The sequence below is a fragment of the Carex rostrata genome, chromosome 35 (genome assembly GCF_964058835.1).
Source record: "Carex rostrata chromosome 35, lpCarRost1.2, whole genome shotgun sequence".
In the NCBI taxonomy this organism is placed as follows: domain Eukaryota; kingdom Viridiplantae; phylum Streptophyta; class Magnoliopsida; order Poales; family Cyperaceae; genus Carex; species Carex rostrata.
In genome coordinates this window covers 4,372,668-4,388,364 of record NC_135952.1, presented here as the reverse complement: position 1 = coordinate 4,388,364, position 15,697 = coordinate 4,372,668, and the positions used below count along the sequence as shown (strand labels likewise).

General features: G+C 33.9%; 3 protein-coding genes and 1 long non-coding RNA gene across 8 annotated transcripts in view; 2 read left to right on the top strand and 2 right to left on the bottom strand.

Moving 5' to 3' along the window:
• Window positions 1–15,697, bottom strand: part of LOC144549381 (putative glutathione S-transferase GSTU6) — a 69,153-nt gene that overhangs the window by 23,046 nt on the left and 30,410 nt on the right. The window lies entirely within an intron of this gene.
• LOC144549286 (cell division control protein 48 homolog C-like) lies at window positions 112–6,139 on the top strand. The gene is made up of 12 exons (XM_078298006.1): window positions 112–312; window positions 1,284–2,004; window positions 2,430–2,793; window positions 3,264–3,483; window positions 3,812–3,964; window positions 4,052–4,168; window positions 4,445–4,549; window positions 4,802–4,867; window positions 4,966–5,030; window positions 5,166–5,367; window positions 5,691–5,825; window positions 5,949–6,139. The coding sequence occupies exons 1-12, from the start codon at window positions 112–114 to the stop codon at window positions 5,997–5,999; spliced, it is 2,400 nt and encodes a 799-aa protein (XP_078154132.1). The 3' UTR covers window positions 6,000–6,139.
• On the top strand, window positions 9,580–11,750 carry LOC144549635 (uncharacterized). 4 transcript variants are annotated; one of them, XR_013509740.1, is made up of 5 exons: window positions 9,580–9,822; window positions 10,412–10,708; window positions 11,172–11,215; window positions 11,386–11,444; window positions 11,578–11,750. It is a non-coding gene; the product is annotated as an uncharacterized LOC144549635 (long non-coding RNA). The 4 variants fall into 4 exon arrangements; XR_013509742.1 differs by having other exon boundaries at window positions 11,567–11,750; XR_013509739.1 differs by having other exon boundaries at window positions 11,145–11,215.
• Window positions 13,451–15,697, bottom strand: part of LOC144549380 (putative glutathione S-transferase GSTU6) — a 40,254-nt gene continuing 38,007 nt past the window's right edge. The window contains exons 1-2 of one of the 2 annotated variants that reach the window (XM_078298085.1): window positions 14,124–14,482; window positions 13,451–13,992 (exon numbers count right to left, since the gene is read on the bottom strand). In XM_078298085.1, the coding sequence (XP_078154211.1) occupies window positions 13,615–13,992; window positions 14,124–14,468 (723 nt within the window). In that variant the 5' untranslated portion in view covers window positions 14,469–14,482 and the 3' untranslated portion in view covers window positions 13,451–13,614. Of the gene's footprint in view, window positions 13,993–14,123; window positions 14,483–15,697 lie in introns of those variants that run through there. The other variant, XM_078298086.1, reaches the window with a different exon arrangement.

Here is a 15,697-nt window from a genome sequence, read left to right as displayed (position 1 = left end):
AGTAAAATTTTGAGTTTAGATTGGAAGCGTCCGATCAGAACGGGTGGCGAGGAAACACAAGAGACGAGACGAGACGAGACGAGACGAGACGGAAGAGAGAGAGAGAGAGAGATGGGAAAGAGTACTGGGCGTGTTGGATGTGGACTCTCCAGCGGATCCCTTGATCTTCTTCGACAGCGTATCGTTCAGTCGAAAGTGGAATACGCCTCTCTTTCTATCTCGGCAGAGGTAGAGGCAGAGGCCGTCACCTTGAGCCTTCGGAACCGTCACCCGGAGTATCGTCGCTATAAGCTTAAACCTTTCTCGCTTGAGGTCCATCTCTGCTTCTTAAAACATATATAATTGCCTTTGTTTGCAGTACCTAATTTTTGTTAGTTACCATGATCAATGTTTCAAAATTCTGACCTTACGATCTCAATATTTGAAAAAAAAATTAGTTCTTTGTAATTGATTTTAAATATTATACCCACTCAATACAAGTACAAAGAACTGACTTCAGAGGGGTCAGAATTCACAAATATTTAATTGGCAAGGAAAGTACAAGGGTCAGAATTCACACATTTTAATATATTTAAAAAGGGTCACATGTATGATTTTCAATTTTTTTTAAGGTGGTTAGAACGGAAAATATATATATATATATATAGAGGAGGGATCAAGTTACAACACTTGAAAGTTACAACAAAGTTACAACATCATTTTTTTTCATTTTCAAAGTCCAAATCGTCGATCCAAACCGTTAGATATTCAATCTATATTAAAATGTGCTTACAGACCAAATTTTACATTTTTTGAAATTTTTTTGCTATTTATTAAGATGGGTACAAAATTGCTGTTTTTAATGGTGCAGAATTTTAATAAAAACAGCGATTTTGTACCCATCTTAATAAATAGCAAAAAAATTTCAAAAAATGTAAAATTTGGTCTGCAAGCACATTTTAATATAGATTGAATATCTAACGGTTTGGATCGATGATTTGGACTTTGAAAATGAAAAAAAATGATGTTGTAACTTTGTTGTAACTTTCAAGTGTTGTAACTTGATCCCTCCTCATATATATATATATATATATATATCATGCGCACCGGGTGTTGCGCATGACTCCCAAAATGTGTACTCCACCACGGTGCGGATGTGCTAAGTTTTGCTTTTTAAAGAATGGATGGGAATGTCAGAATTTTGAAATATTGAGGTGTGTTATTAGTGTTAACTAAAAAAATTCAGTATCCTATTGTGAATATTTTATAATTTTTATTTAAATAAATTCTCTCTTTCTCTCCAGGTCAGCCAAATCCTAGCATCCCTTTGCGACCCTGCCACCACTTCTGTCACTTCGGATTCCCATGATGATGATGCTGCTGCTTCAGACAGTGATAACGCCGCCTCTCCTACCACTACTTCCTCACACAAGTGCCGTAGAATTTGTCGTCCCTCACTCTCCATGTCTGATCAAGAATGCGATTGGTCCCAATCCACCTTCACCTCCACTTCACAAGGTGGTGATTCTGATTCTGATCCTGAGCCTGATTTTGATGTCACCAAATCCATTCTTAGAGACAGTTATCTAAAAAAATCAACACCAAAGCAACTGCAAGTGTTGGATGAGTCTGCCTCGGCCAAATCATCAAGGAAAAATAGACGACATGGACATGATAATATGGAGATTGATGTGGAAACAGAAAAGCCGAAGACTATGATGATGAATAATAGGCATGTTGGTGAGGGGTATAGTGGTAATAGTGGGGGACATGAAAGAAAGGTGGCACCGAGGTTTGAGGATTTGGGAGGGATGACTGAAGTGATAGAGGAGCTGAGGATGGAGGTGATCGTGCCCCTTTTACATCCTCAGTTGCCCCGGCATCTTGGTGTCAAGCCTTTGTCAGGGTTGTTATTGCATGGTCCACCTGGCTGTGGTAAGACTACTTTGGCGCATGCAATTGCAAATGAGACTGGAGTCCCGTTTTATCAGATCTCTGCACCAGAGGTCGTCTCTGGTGTTCCGGGTATGAAAAGTTGATTTTTCTTAGTTTTGATAATTTTATGCTAATTTGTACTTTCTTTTTTTGTCTTTCTACAGAACTATTAGATTTCATTTTATTTCTAAACGATCGATGTTAATAGTTTTTATGGAAATATAATGTAAGGCTTTGTTCCCTTTTTTTCTTTGAAAGAGAAGGCGGGTAAGCTTTAATTGAAATGAGGATTGCTTTATTGATTTAAATTCCCCTTACATGGTGCTTATTCTTGAATGAAAACCTTAGAAAATTATAATACTGTGCTTTAATGTCACAAAAGTAAGTTCTCATGAGCATTTCTCATAAACTTAATTTAGATGCTATGTTATAACTTAGTGTGCTTATTTAAGCAGCAAATGATGAGCTGATCAATTCATAGCACAATTTTCATTTATTTGGATCTTTCACATCAGGTGCCTCTGAAAAGAACATAAGAAGCTTATTTGATAAGGCATACCGAACTGCACCTTCCATAGTCTTCATAGACGAAATAGACGCAATTGGATCAAAGAGAGAGAACCTCCAGAAAGGGATGGAGCAACGAATCGTGACTCAGCTGATAACTTGCATGGACAAGTTCCACCGGGTTGTGAAAGATCAAAAACCAGACCTATCACAGGATAAATCACCTGGTTATGTTCTTGTCATTGGAGCAACAAATAGACCTGATGCGGTTGATGAAGCACTGAGACGGGCAGGAAAGTTTAATAAGGAAATAGCACTGCGTGTACCAGATGAAGCTGCACGTGCAGAGATTTTGTCCATGTTGACACAAGGGTAGGTCTCAAGAATTCAAACTCATATCCTGTACCTCTTTTTATGTTCTATTATTTTGGAACAGCTATCTTGTGAGAGATCTGTGAATTATTTGTGTTTGCATCAATGTGTTTACATATGGTAACTTAATGTTCCTAGGATTTCAACTTTGTGACTTGGGGATGATATATAGTTACTGCTTCATGACAGTTGAACTCGTCGATCTCATCAACTTGGCAATTGACTGGCCAATCATGCATTAGGGCAAAAACGAAGCATCTGTGGTATACAAGTTGGTTAAAGTCAGTGCCTGTAATTTATCTAACAAGCTAGTTCATGCTGGTTCAATCTCAGACTGACCCACATAAATTTATATGCAATTGACATGCTGTATGTAGTATGTACTTGACCAAACAAGATATATAGTTCATGCTGGTTCAAACTTACTCTGACCCACATAATTTTATGCAATTGACACGCTGTATGTACAGGGTGAGATTGGAGGGCAATTTTGACCTTATCAAGATTGCAAAGTCAACACCTGGGTTTGTTGGTGCTGATCTGAAATCTCTGGTGGAAAAGGCTGGGAATCTGGCCATGAAGAGGATAATTTATAAGAGAAAATCCAGTTTGAATCTGCAAGATTGGTGGACGCCATCTTGGGATGAAACTGAGATGGAGAGCCTTAGCATCACTATGGCCGACTATGAGGTAAATTTTTTTTATTTCTTTAATCTTTATTTAGAAAATCATAAAAGAAATGCCTAAAGCAACTCTTCTTCATTGCTGATTGTCTTCTGCTATATACAACTATTCTTACTGGTAGTATACTTTGAGAGTTGAAAAGACTATTCATGTAAGCTTTTAATATGTTATAGCACATGTTACCATTCATATAAGTAAGTTCAGCTGATATTGGCCCTTACCAATAATAAAAATTGTACAGATACAAATACTGACAAAATCAATTTAGCTTACTGCTCAAGTTGTATCTGGATTTCTATCAGCTTAGAACTTGTTTTCTTTTATTATTTTTCAGGATGCAGCTAAAATGGTACAACCTTCTTTAAGAAGGGAAGGATTTTCTTCAATACCTAATGTGACATGGAATGATGTGGGGGGCCTTAGTTCAATAAAAAATGTGTTTAATAATTGCATTATTCAAAGAATAAAAATTCCTGAAATTTATAAGGTAGACTACTTTACCTTCTTCTTCTAAGAATGTTGAAGTTTTTCTTTGAACTATTCTGACCATGCATTGTTTGATTTGTTTTTCAAGAAAATGAAATCAAAATTTGAAGCAGGAGTTTTGCTTTTTGGCCCTCCTGGCTGTGGCAAAACCCTGATTGCTCAGGCTGTTGCAAATGAGGCTGGTGCTAATTTTATACACATAAAGGTACTATTAGTTTGTCATTTCTTATATTGAGGTTTTGTTCTTCCAGACTGGGTTTTACTTCTGTGTTTTTTGGCCGGGGGTGGTGGTTGTTGTTGTTGTTGTTGGTTGAATTAGGGCTTTGATTCTTCTTTCTCAAGGTACACATCAAAGGCATGCACTTGCACAAAATATCTTATGTTAATTATATTGCCCTTTAAAAGCCGAACAGTACATTCTGATGCTTCCTAACAGTTCATATATTGGGATATGTTTCATCATTTTTTTTTTTTGTTGCAGGGGCCAGAGCTATTGAATAAATATGTAGGTGAAAGCGAATCCTTAGTTAGAAAGTTATTTGCGCGTGCACGTACCAACTCCCCTTGCATTATCTTCTTTGATGAGGTAATGTGTATGTAGTTTTATATTATGGCTATACTATAGACTATATATAGAGACAGCACCGGACTGGTACAAAATTGAGCTTTAGTAGTTAGTAGTTTGCTATTCCTTGGCAACACATGTGTAGCATGAGAAAGTTAAAGCCATAGAATGCATGACAAGTATTTTCCTTCTATATAAAGGCATAGAATAGTAAGTACATTACTTTTTCCTTAATATTTTCCATCAAATTTCATATTTTGTTAATTACTTCAGATAGATGCTCTTACTACAAAGAGAGGCACAGAAGGAGGATTGGTAGTAGATCGTGTAGTGAACCAGGTATTCTTTACGACACCTAAAATACTCTTTCACCCTCTCTCTTGCTAATTATTATTTTTATTTTTGTTATTTATTTATTTGTTTAATTTTGTTATCAGCTTCTGATAGAGCTTAACGGGGTTGATGACGGTCAAGGTGTTTTTGTTATCGGAGCCACAAACAGGTACGAGGTGAAATCATTGTTAGTTACTTACATCTGATAGGAGGTCATATGAGTATGACAGGATAAAGGTGAAATCATTGCTAGCTTCTTAATTATATATGGATGGTGATATATATATATATATATATATGACAGGATAGAGGTGATGGATGAGGCACTATTGAGGGCAGGAAGACTTGGAAAGAAACTATATGTTCCACTTCCTAGTGCAGACGAGCGAGTGGCTATCATGAAGGCCCATGCACGTGAGAGGCCCATTGATGCTGATGTGGACCTTGATGCTCTGGCCCGAATGGAGCGGTGCAACAACCTATCGGGTGCAGACCTTGCCTCTCTGGTAAAATCTTTCTCTCTCCCTCTTTCCCCCTCTCCCTCTCCCTCTCTGGGATGCCGTTTTGTAAACTATATATATTTCAGGCTCAGTTTGAGTAATGCAATAATGCATACATCCAATATGACCTGATCAGCTATATATATACCATGTATTTTTTTTTTCTTTTGTTTCTTAGATGCTTTAGATGCTTATAGCTCATCTTAGACAAAAATTTAGTTCCAATTATTTGAATTGAAAGAAAAAAAAAAGGAGGAATGGGCCAAAACCTCAAACCAGCATGACAATGTTATAATTATTGTCCCTTTCTGTGTTTTTATCGGTTGTAGGTGGAGGAAGCATCTACATTTGCAATACAAGAGTACTTGGCAAATAAAACCAGTATCTCATATGATGAATTGATTATTAAGACATCTCATTTTGAGCAAGCTTTATCTGAAATAACCCCATCCGTCACCGACAAGGTATGCACTTGCTATTAATAAATATTCTCTTTTCCAATTTTGGGGTGGATTCTTTTGCTACCTGATGCATACCATGGTTGTTTTCTAATATCACTTGTATTTTGTGCTTTATTTCTTTTTCAGCAAAGAGAATACTATGAGGCCTTGTCAAACAATCATCAAGCCAGAAAATAATTAATGGCATTTTCTATATATGCAGTTTAGTAATTATATGCATGATTTCTGTATAGTGTATACACTATACAATGGTATTTAATTTCTATATATGTTATGTTTCTACTTAATTTTGTCGTTAATCTTTTCAAAATGCTTCCTACCCATTGCTCTTAATGTTACTGCATGTGTCTGTCTGTGATGTTCTAGGAATTCCTATAGATAATACATATATACTCTGTGATAATGAGCTGTGGAATTTGTGTGGAATTAATTTGACTAGTCCGCTAGCTGCCACTGCGGACTAAATGTTGGACATGAATTCAGATCCAGTGCAACAGCTGACCGAGTAGAATGAGATCTAAGTCGTCCGTTTCAGTCTGTTACGAATCTCAAAACGGTCACCCTCCGTCCCTCCCTTTATATTCAATTGATTTGGTTCGGCTGAGAATATTCTACTCCCTCCGGTACCAGAGGGGAAATGGATTTCTTGGATATAGTCGTATAGACGTGCATATTGCATGGTCAGATATAATTACCATATTCGGATCCATATTTGAATTTTTGCATATTTGAATATTCATATATTATATTTTGCGGATACAAAAACGAATACAGTTAATTTCATGTTTCGGAAGCGGATATGAATACATATAATTATCTGTAGTTGTATTTTTTTTTTAAATATCCGTTTACGTGCATACAATTTCATTTTCGGAAATGGATAAGAATATGAATAATTATTTGTATTCGTAATTTTTAAATTTCTTGGATATCCTTTTGTGCAAATATGGATACAGATAATATTTATATTGAATTATCCTTATTTGTATTTTTTTTTATTTTTCGGATATCCATTTGTGCAGATACTGATATAGATATGAATAATTATTCAGGTATTTTTATCCATTCATATTAGGATCATATATGTTTATAGAAGAATATTTTTTTTGTTGGTTTCTTTTAATTAAAAATGTGGTTATGTTGGTAATTAATTCTTGTTAACAAGATATATATTTTGTAATGACATAACAAGTTTAACATGAGAAAAAATATTTTGTTCATCTTAATAATTGAATATCCGAATTATATCCGTATCTTTTGTTATTTTTATATCCTAATGAAAAGATAATTTATTAAATAATATGTTAATTTTGTTATAATATTTAAACTATGTATTCAAATTATATATGTATCTGTATTTGTATCTATTTAGTATATGATCCGTATATGTATTCAAGGTTGTCCAACCTTAAAAGGATGGTAGTTCTTTCAAGTTAGATTATGGATCGATGTTTTGATATTTATGAATAACTTTTCTCACTCATAGTGTTTGATGGCTATATTGTATAAGATTATATTTTGAAAAAAAATTCAATATAATATATCATGATATAGAAAATAATTTCACTCGGAAAAAGCTTTTCTAAAATCAATTATTTTTCCTACATGCATCTCATCTCTAATCTTCTCAAGTATTCCCAAACAAAATTCTAAACAATTAGATGTTTTAAAGTTCTAATTATCTATTTTAGTCGTCCATATACAAAACAACTTTGTCACAATAAAAATAATTCAGTAGTCTAACATTCTGCACCATACAACATCGCAGGTTTGATCGTCATTATATGTAGAAAGGCAACTTTTACAAAACAATAAGCGATCAGGCCTGCGATGTTGTATGGTGCAAAATGTTGGGTTACTAAAAAAAAAACATGTTCAGAACATAAGTGTAACAGATATGCGTATGTTACGGTGGAGCTGTGGTCATACAAGACGAGACTGAATTAGAAATGAAGATGTACATGATAGACTTGGAATAACACCGATTCAAGAGAAGCTCATCCAACATTGCTTGAGATGGTTTTGGCAACCTACAACAGAGTCCTCCTAAGGCACCAGTGCGTACTGGAATCATAAGTCATATCGAAAACACAAGGAGAGACAGAGGTCGGCCACGATTGACACGTGACGAAGCAGTGAAAAGGGACTTGAAGGAATGAAATATATGGAAGGAGTTGGCCTCGGACAGGAGCACGTGGAAGTTAGCGATCCACGTACCAGAACCATAACCTAGGAAATATTGTTTAAGGATTGTATAGGGATAATATTATAGGCCTTAGATCATAAAACTAGTGATTCGGGACAAGGACGTAGAGCTTAGGACTTTGACCCCTATGATCTATAGTTTAGACATAATATAATTAGTATTAATATTGCAATGGAGAAGGGAGTTTGGGACCAATATTACTATTATTACTGTTATTATTTATTATTACTAATATTATTTATTATTACTATTATTATTTATACCATTATTAGTTTATTACTATTAGTAGTACAACTATTTATTATTATTTTTATTACTATTTTATTACAATCTACCTTGATTTATGATTATGATTGGGTTTCATTTCTAACTTATTCCTACTTGTTTGAGACTAAATATTAAGTGAGTCTATGGTACTATGCATATTACGATTTGTTACCGTGCTACGGCTCTATATTCGAGTTTTCAAATCCTAACGGTCGATCCGAACCGTTCATCTTGTTCTTCATATTAATATGTGTTTGGAGACCAAATTTTACATTTTTTGAATTTTTTTTACTATTTTTTTAGATTTATTGAAAATCACTGTTTTTGGATGGTCCAGAATTTTCAGATCAAGTGATTTTCTAAATATCTAAAAAAATAGTAAAAAAATTTCAAAAAATGTAAAATTTGGTCTCCAAACACATATTAATATGGAGAACAAGATGAACGGTTCGGATAGACCATTGGAATTTGAAAACTCGAATATAGAGCCGTAGCACGGTAACAATCCGTGATATGCATAGTACCATAGACTCACTCCTAAACATTTGATTGTTGTTGTTGTTGTTGAAAATAATTTATGTTGCAATTAACAAAGATTTTAGAAAACGTTCTATCCAGTTATATAAATAAATATTAAGATTTGGCTTATATATATTCTCTTTGAACTATTAAAATATAACTTAATTGTATTTACACCAAAAAAAAATTATCACAATTTTTTATGGTACATTTAACAATCTATTTTCATCAATCGGTCCCCTTGCGTACGTTCTCTGATCCATGAAATGTATTAAATTGAATTACAATAATTAAGCACGCTCTAAGACGATTCAGACGGTAGGTTAATTGTCTATCTTTTAGTTTAGTAAACAAGTTGATTGTGTATCTATTAATTCAATTGATAGGGTGATCAAGGGATTACTTAATAATTAGTTAATTATTAGTAGATTACTTAAAAATTGGATAGTAAGACTTAATATATATGCTAATTACACTAGTAGAGAATGTAATTTTAGTATCGGTACATCGGGATCGGACAAAGCAAAAACGTGATATTGATATATTTAAATTTAGGTATCAGAAACAGTGGTTTATAAACAATTAGCCTCAATTAGCCGACTTTATAAAATTAGATATCACCGACCCTCATAATTTTTATTTTTATTTTAAATCTTCCGCAAAGTCATGAGAGAAAATCAAACTCTCGATGTTTGAATACAAAAACTCTGACACTTTTTCCCAGCTAATTGCAAATACCTCTCCTTTCTCAGCGACCCTCCTAATTTAGTTTCCAAAATTGCAAACTTGGCCCGATTAATCATTCTCGTTTTACTTTACTTATTCCGCCTTCGCGCCGCCCCCTCTCGGTTTTACCCTCTCAAATCAGATCAAGGGTTTATCCCTCTTCCTTTTCTACAAATCTCGGTTTGTCTTCGTTACGGGAGGAATCGCTCCATCAAGCTCGCTAGCTTAATTTCTGACCCTAATGGAAGTCCTTCATACTCCTCTCAAGCAGGACAGCGTGAGGTATATATCCCTCTCTCTCTCTCTCTCTCTCTCTCTCTGACTCATGGTTGGCTTTTCTTTTCTCTATTGTATTAAGAATTCATTTGAACGAAATTGCAAGATACTTCACTGTGGTACAAAGTCTGAAAGTCACCCATCTACTGCCCATTTGTGTTCATCTCTTCTGAATTGTATCAAAGTGTAATTAGTGTAATTTTCTTTTGATAATTAAATATCCTTTTAGTTTTGACTTTGGCAATATTAGGGTTATAAGTACATATTAGTAAAAACTAACAAAGTTTGAAAATAATCTTCTTGTAGTTAAATCTAGAAATGAAACTTATATTGACACATTCCATTAAATATTGACAATTTTTGTGCCTTAATCTAATGAAGTTGAGTTTATTAAGCGATCACAGCCATGTTTGAGTTGGTCTAATCTAAGGGGTTCGCCCTCATCCTGTACCGGAGCAAGTCGTACCAGTGGCTTGTCGTAGAAAAATTGATATGAAATGAAAATGCAACTTCTTTTTTTTCTTTTTAATTGATCAATGCTTGCAACTTTGATGTTTCTTAGGCAGAATTTATCTCATTTGAATCTTCCTTTTAGGTGAAGGAAGAGGTTGAACTGGCCCTTGCAAATCACTTCACTACAGTTAAGTCTTAATTGTTTGCGCACACATTAATTGTACTTTGAATTATCCTAGAAAGCTAAAATAGTTGAAGGTAACGAAGGATGAACAGTCTGTAGATGAGCTTATGAGCTTCTGACTTATCCTTGCTCCAGCTGTCATTGTTTTCAAGCATGAGTTCTAACGCATCAGTGCTCGGAGCTCCGACTTTGTAGTACTTCTGTATATCCAGCCTTCTAGATTCCCAAATGCCTGCTACATCATCAGTCTGGCTGGTATGATATATAAGATTTTTTTGTTTTTCATAAAACTGGATTCTTTGGAGCTATTCAGAAATTATGTGTTTTACCAATATAAATTACAATCTTTTTTCATTGCAGTCTATCTAATCTAATGTTAGCATAATTTTACATTATAAATGAGAATACATAATAATATTAAAAAAAAAACAGAGAATATTTAAGGTCAAAGAAAACCAAATGCTCAGTAAGAGAATATTATAAATGAGTTATACATACATTACACAGTCATAATGTACCATAATTAAACATAATAAATATTTGTAGTTCAATCTGAAATTTTCAAAAGGAGAAGTCAGAATCGGGAAGCTCTCTGATATGATAACTTGCTTTTTTCTTAGTCCTTCTCATTAACATGTTGTTTTCTTTTGCAATTGTTTGATTGTAACTTGTAAGTATGTTCTGGTTTCAGTAACAAGTGCTATAATTGTCATTGTAGCTGGAGTTGTAAAGGAAGCCGTCACCATAACTGGAGTTGTAAAGGTAACTTTTGTTTCTTATTTCTATGTATGTTGAGTTAATGAAGTGTATCTTGCTGGAGTTGAGTACTAAAGTGCAAGCATTATGCAAGATATTTTGTGTAATTTTTTTTATTATTTGAAAAAAGATGTTAGGCAAAGTAATGGGAATATTTTCTTGTAATCTTCTGATAGGTTTTTCCTTTCAATAAGGACACAATTGCCTCGAGACATCACAAATCATTTTGCTCAAGGTTTACCACTATTTTCTCTTTCTTTTTCTTTTTTTTTTCTTTTTTCTTTTGTCAATCTGTTAAACTTATGCCGAGCACCTTTTATGATACTAATTGTGTGAACTATATGTACCATTTTTCAGGGTTTGAGGAGCAGAGAAGAGGAAGAAAGAATTTTTAGCCAATTCTTGGTTAGTGAGGTGTCTTTTAGCCTGAAACTCATTTTAGATAGTAAATTTCAGAAATTTAGGATTAGTATTATTTGTAATAATTTAGGATTACTGTGAACTTGAACATGTTTAAATTTAAGTGTGTTGTTGATCTATATTTCAGATTGTTTCATTTCATATTTGTATATTGGTGCTTGTTTCCTCTATGCCAGCAAAAAATATATTGCAGCCGGCCAAATATAAAAAATTATTATTTTAAAATAAAAAGCAACATCAGGATTGGCTATTAAATGAAGCCCGTCCTTATTGACAACATCAGGATCGGCTAGTAATAAAAAACCATTCTTAAATGTGCAAACAGGAATGGCTATTTAATAAATGGCCGTTATTAAATAACCGTTTCTGTTTGTATAAACAGGAACGGTTATTTGTTAACGGCCGTGCTTGTTCTAAGAAACAGGAACGGCTGTATAAATAACCGTCCTTGATTGTATAAACAAGAACGGTTATACAACCGATCCTGATTAGAGGTACTATCAGTGTCCTCTGTATCTCCACTAGTATAATCGTATGAAATCTGATTTGTACTTTTTCTATATATCGGGAGATAGAAGTACGTAGAAATTTAAAAACCATTAGTCATCCAGTCGTAAAAAGAAGTAACATGCTAAACATTAGGCATGAGTAAATTTAAAGGTTAAAAATACAGTACATAGGAAAATACAAGCAACATAGATCAAAATTCCTAGTCTGTCTACAGAGAAAAATACAAGCAACATAGTTCATTTTACTAAAACTGTGCTATACATGTATTTCGTAGATTGCCACACAACAGCTACACAAGAAGCGGAACAAATAAATCCCAAAAGTGAGGAAAATTCAATTATTTGTCCATCAAACGGTCAGTAATGGACGGGATAAAGATTAGGGGTTAGATCACCTTATGGATATTATGTTGAACGGGTTAGATCGACTATTTAGACTTTTAAAATGCAAAAACTACTTATAAGCATATAATGTTGAAGTACTTATGGAAGCGATTAGGGGTGTTCATCGGTTCGGTTCGGTTCGGTTTCAATTGAACCGAACTAAGCAAACCAAAGTTATAATTTGGTTTCAAAAATAGAACCGAACCAAACCAATTTAGCAGTGCAACCGAACTAAAGTTTTATTTCAATTTGTTTGGTTTCTTCGGTTCAAACTAAAATATATTAATTTTTTTATTTAAAGGAATTGATTTATAATAAACCAAAGTATATTAAGAAATAAACCGTGGCATTAAGAAATAAACCGAGATATTAAGAAATAAACCAAAGTATTTAAAGCAATTGATTAAGAAATAAATTGGGGTATTAAGAAATAAACCGGGACAGTCCGGGCTAAATTCATAATATATAAAAATTTGGTAGGTTTTGTTATTTTGGTTTGGAAAATTTTCAAACCGAACCGAAGTTATAATTCGGTTTTAAAAAACAAAACAAACTGTTTAGTCCAAACTAATTCGATTTGGTCCAAAACCGACTAACCCAGACCCAATGAACACCCCTAGAAGCGATTAGCCGGTCTGGTTTTTTTTATTGATATGCCAATAGATCATACCTATTTATAAAAAAATTTGAACTCTTTATATATACAAAATTTGAGCTCTAATATTTTATTTATTTTTAATATATATAATTTTTTTTATATATATACAAACTTTTTTTTTAAGCCCTTGAATTTTAGGGTCCGGGGCAGTCGTCCTAGCTGCACAACACCAGGGCCGGGCCTGATAAAGACCAGTTGACAAAAAAACCTCATTTCTACTGGACATAAAATTTGGTTCATCCTTTTATCTGTATATGCAACCTAAAACCGTACCAGTAAATTTATTGTTTAATGTTCATATCACTAAAAGAAGTATAGTATTTTTTTTTTCTTAGCACTACAAGTTTGCAAACATTATTTCACTAACCACAATAACACGCTTACACATCCCAATTATTACTAAACAATCATTTATTTCTATACCAAAAAGTCCATCAATTGGCCGAAGCAACTTTCCATCTTGTGACTCGAAGCATTCCCATGTACTCTTCTATCATCTCCACACTCGGTAGAGCACTCTTTACAAAATCCGCAGCGAGGAAGCGTTTTTCCCACTCTACCAATAATGGCACCTTTGTCTTATCAAACAGCTTGGCTCCAGATATCTTCTCTACTGTCTTGATCCAGGCCAACTGGGAACCGAAAGTCACATCAACAAAACCAATGGAGTCTCCTCCAAAGAAGTTCTTCCCAGCAAAACATTTCTTAAAAGCTTCTTCCAACAACTCTAGCGCAGCAATTGTATCCGCAATTTTTTCTGCCTTTGTCTCCTCTGTTGCAGCCTTCAGGATACCAATAAATGAGAGGAACAACTGCATGGATAAATAAAAACATGAAACATTTGTTAATTTTGCAATTCATCTTCACTCATATAACTCTTCTTATTGTAGAACTTAATTTCAGTTATATTGCGGTTGATTATGAAATTAAAAATTTTAAATACCTTATCGTCAACAAAAGTTGCCCAGAAACGAGCAGTGGCGCGTTCGTAAGGATCAACGGGAAGTACAGGAGGTCCTATACCAGACCAGTTCTCATCAATGTACTCCAAAATCACCGACGACTCGCAGATGCTTTGATCGTTATGGATAAGTACTGGCACTTTCTTGTGGATCGGATTGTGTTTGAGAAGAAGCTCACCCTTGTTGAAAAGATCCTGCTCAAGGTACTCGTAGCTCAGCCCCTTTTGTTCTAGAATCATTCTGACCCTACTGGCGAATTGGCTAGGCCCTGCTCCTAACAGCTTGAGATCACCTTCTGCCATTTTCACTTGGGAATTATTGTTCATGGAAATTAAATTGATATGATCGATTTCTCTGTGTTGTATCTTGTATGCGAGACTTATATAAGGTAGAAGTGTACAAGTGTTGACTGCCAACGAAAAGATAATCCAATTAAGCGGTGGAATTTAATATGATATATATATACACAACGTCGGCAATGAAGAGATCTTTCGAGTGCGTATCCTCTGAGATATCTCATATTTTGCGTGACCGACGTGTCCGGTGTCTATTCGTGCAGAACGTATTTGAACGGCTGAGAATTTCCGAAAAGTCACGCAAAATATGAGATATCTCAGAGGATGCGAATTCGAGATCTTCCTTGCACCCTTTAAGATTTTGGGTTCTGTTGTGGGCTGGTTCTTTTATTAGGATTTATATTTACTTGATAACTATGACTATCAACAAATTAGTTATGAAATTTAATAGAAATTTTATATTTGTTTTATTTTACATATGTTTTATATTAGATATGTTGCAATAAATTATTATTGGAGCACTGATCAACTTTTAGCAAAATTGATAATCATTTGGTTAATTGTTAACATAATGTATCCTCTGTGCATGGCCCTTTTTTTTCTTTCTTTTAGAATTTTATTTACTGGATATGTTAAACTCTAAAATGATATGTAAAATTTCTTAATGCTATACATTATAAATTAATCAATGAGTTAAAACAAATCTAGAAACAAACAATAAAATAATTTTATTGGATGTATTTGATTGTGCCAACACAAAAGATAGTATGGTTACTGTATGCGTTTAAATGTACCAATTAAATTATTAACTGAGGTACCCCTCCACTAGCGAGGTTGTTGCATATCTTTTCCACAGAGACATGAGAGCATAGAATCTCAACCTTGCACTGCAGAATTTTGTTTTTTTGTTTTTGTTTTTTCTTTCTATTTCATATTGACAGTAGGCCCTCTTTGTATCATATAGTTTATTGTTCTTGGAGATCAAGCATAAAATACTTCCGTGCTGTCGTCCTGAGGACTCATGGTGCTCTGCTTCTCCAATTCTGTGATTTATTATTATTTTATTTTTTTATGGTTAGTGGCTTGTGATTTATTAGTTTTGTGTAGCGTGTGGCAATTAGCTAAAAAATAGCTCAGTTTTAATAAAATGGTTTATCTCAACATATTTATAATTATTAATTTTAATATTTATTGTGTGATTTATTAGTTACTTTTATGGTTAGTGGCTTGTAATTTATTAGTTTTGTGTAGCTATATAT

Excerpts from the sequence above, each read along its gene's own strand:
- LOC144549286 (XM_078298006.1), top strand. The coding sequence starts at position 112 with ATGGGAAAGAGTACTGGGCGTGTTGGATGTGGACTCTCCAGCGGATCC. Across the intron at positions 4,550-4,801 it reads GCATTATCTTCTTTGATGAG|ATAGATGCTCTTACTACAAA; the intron begins GTAATGTGTATG and ends TAATTACTTCAG. Across the intron at positions 5,826-5,948 it reads CCCCATCCGTCACCGACAAG|CAAAGAGAATACTATGAGGC; the intron begins GTATGCACTTGC and ends TTTCTTTTTCAG.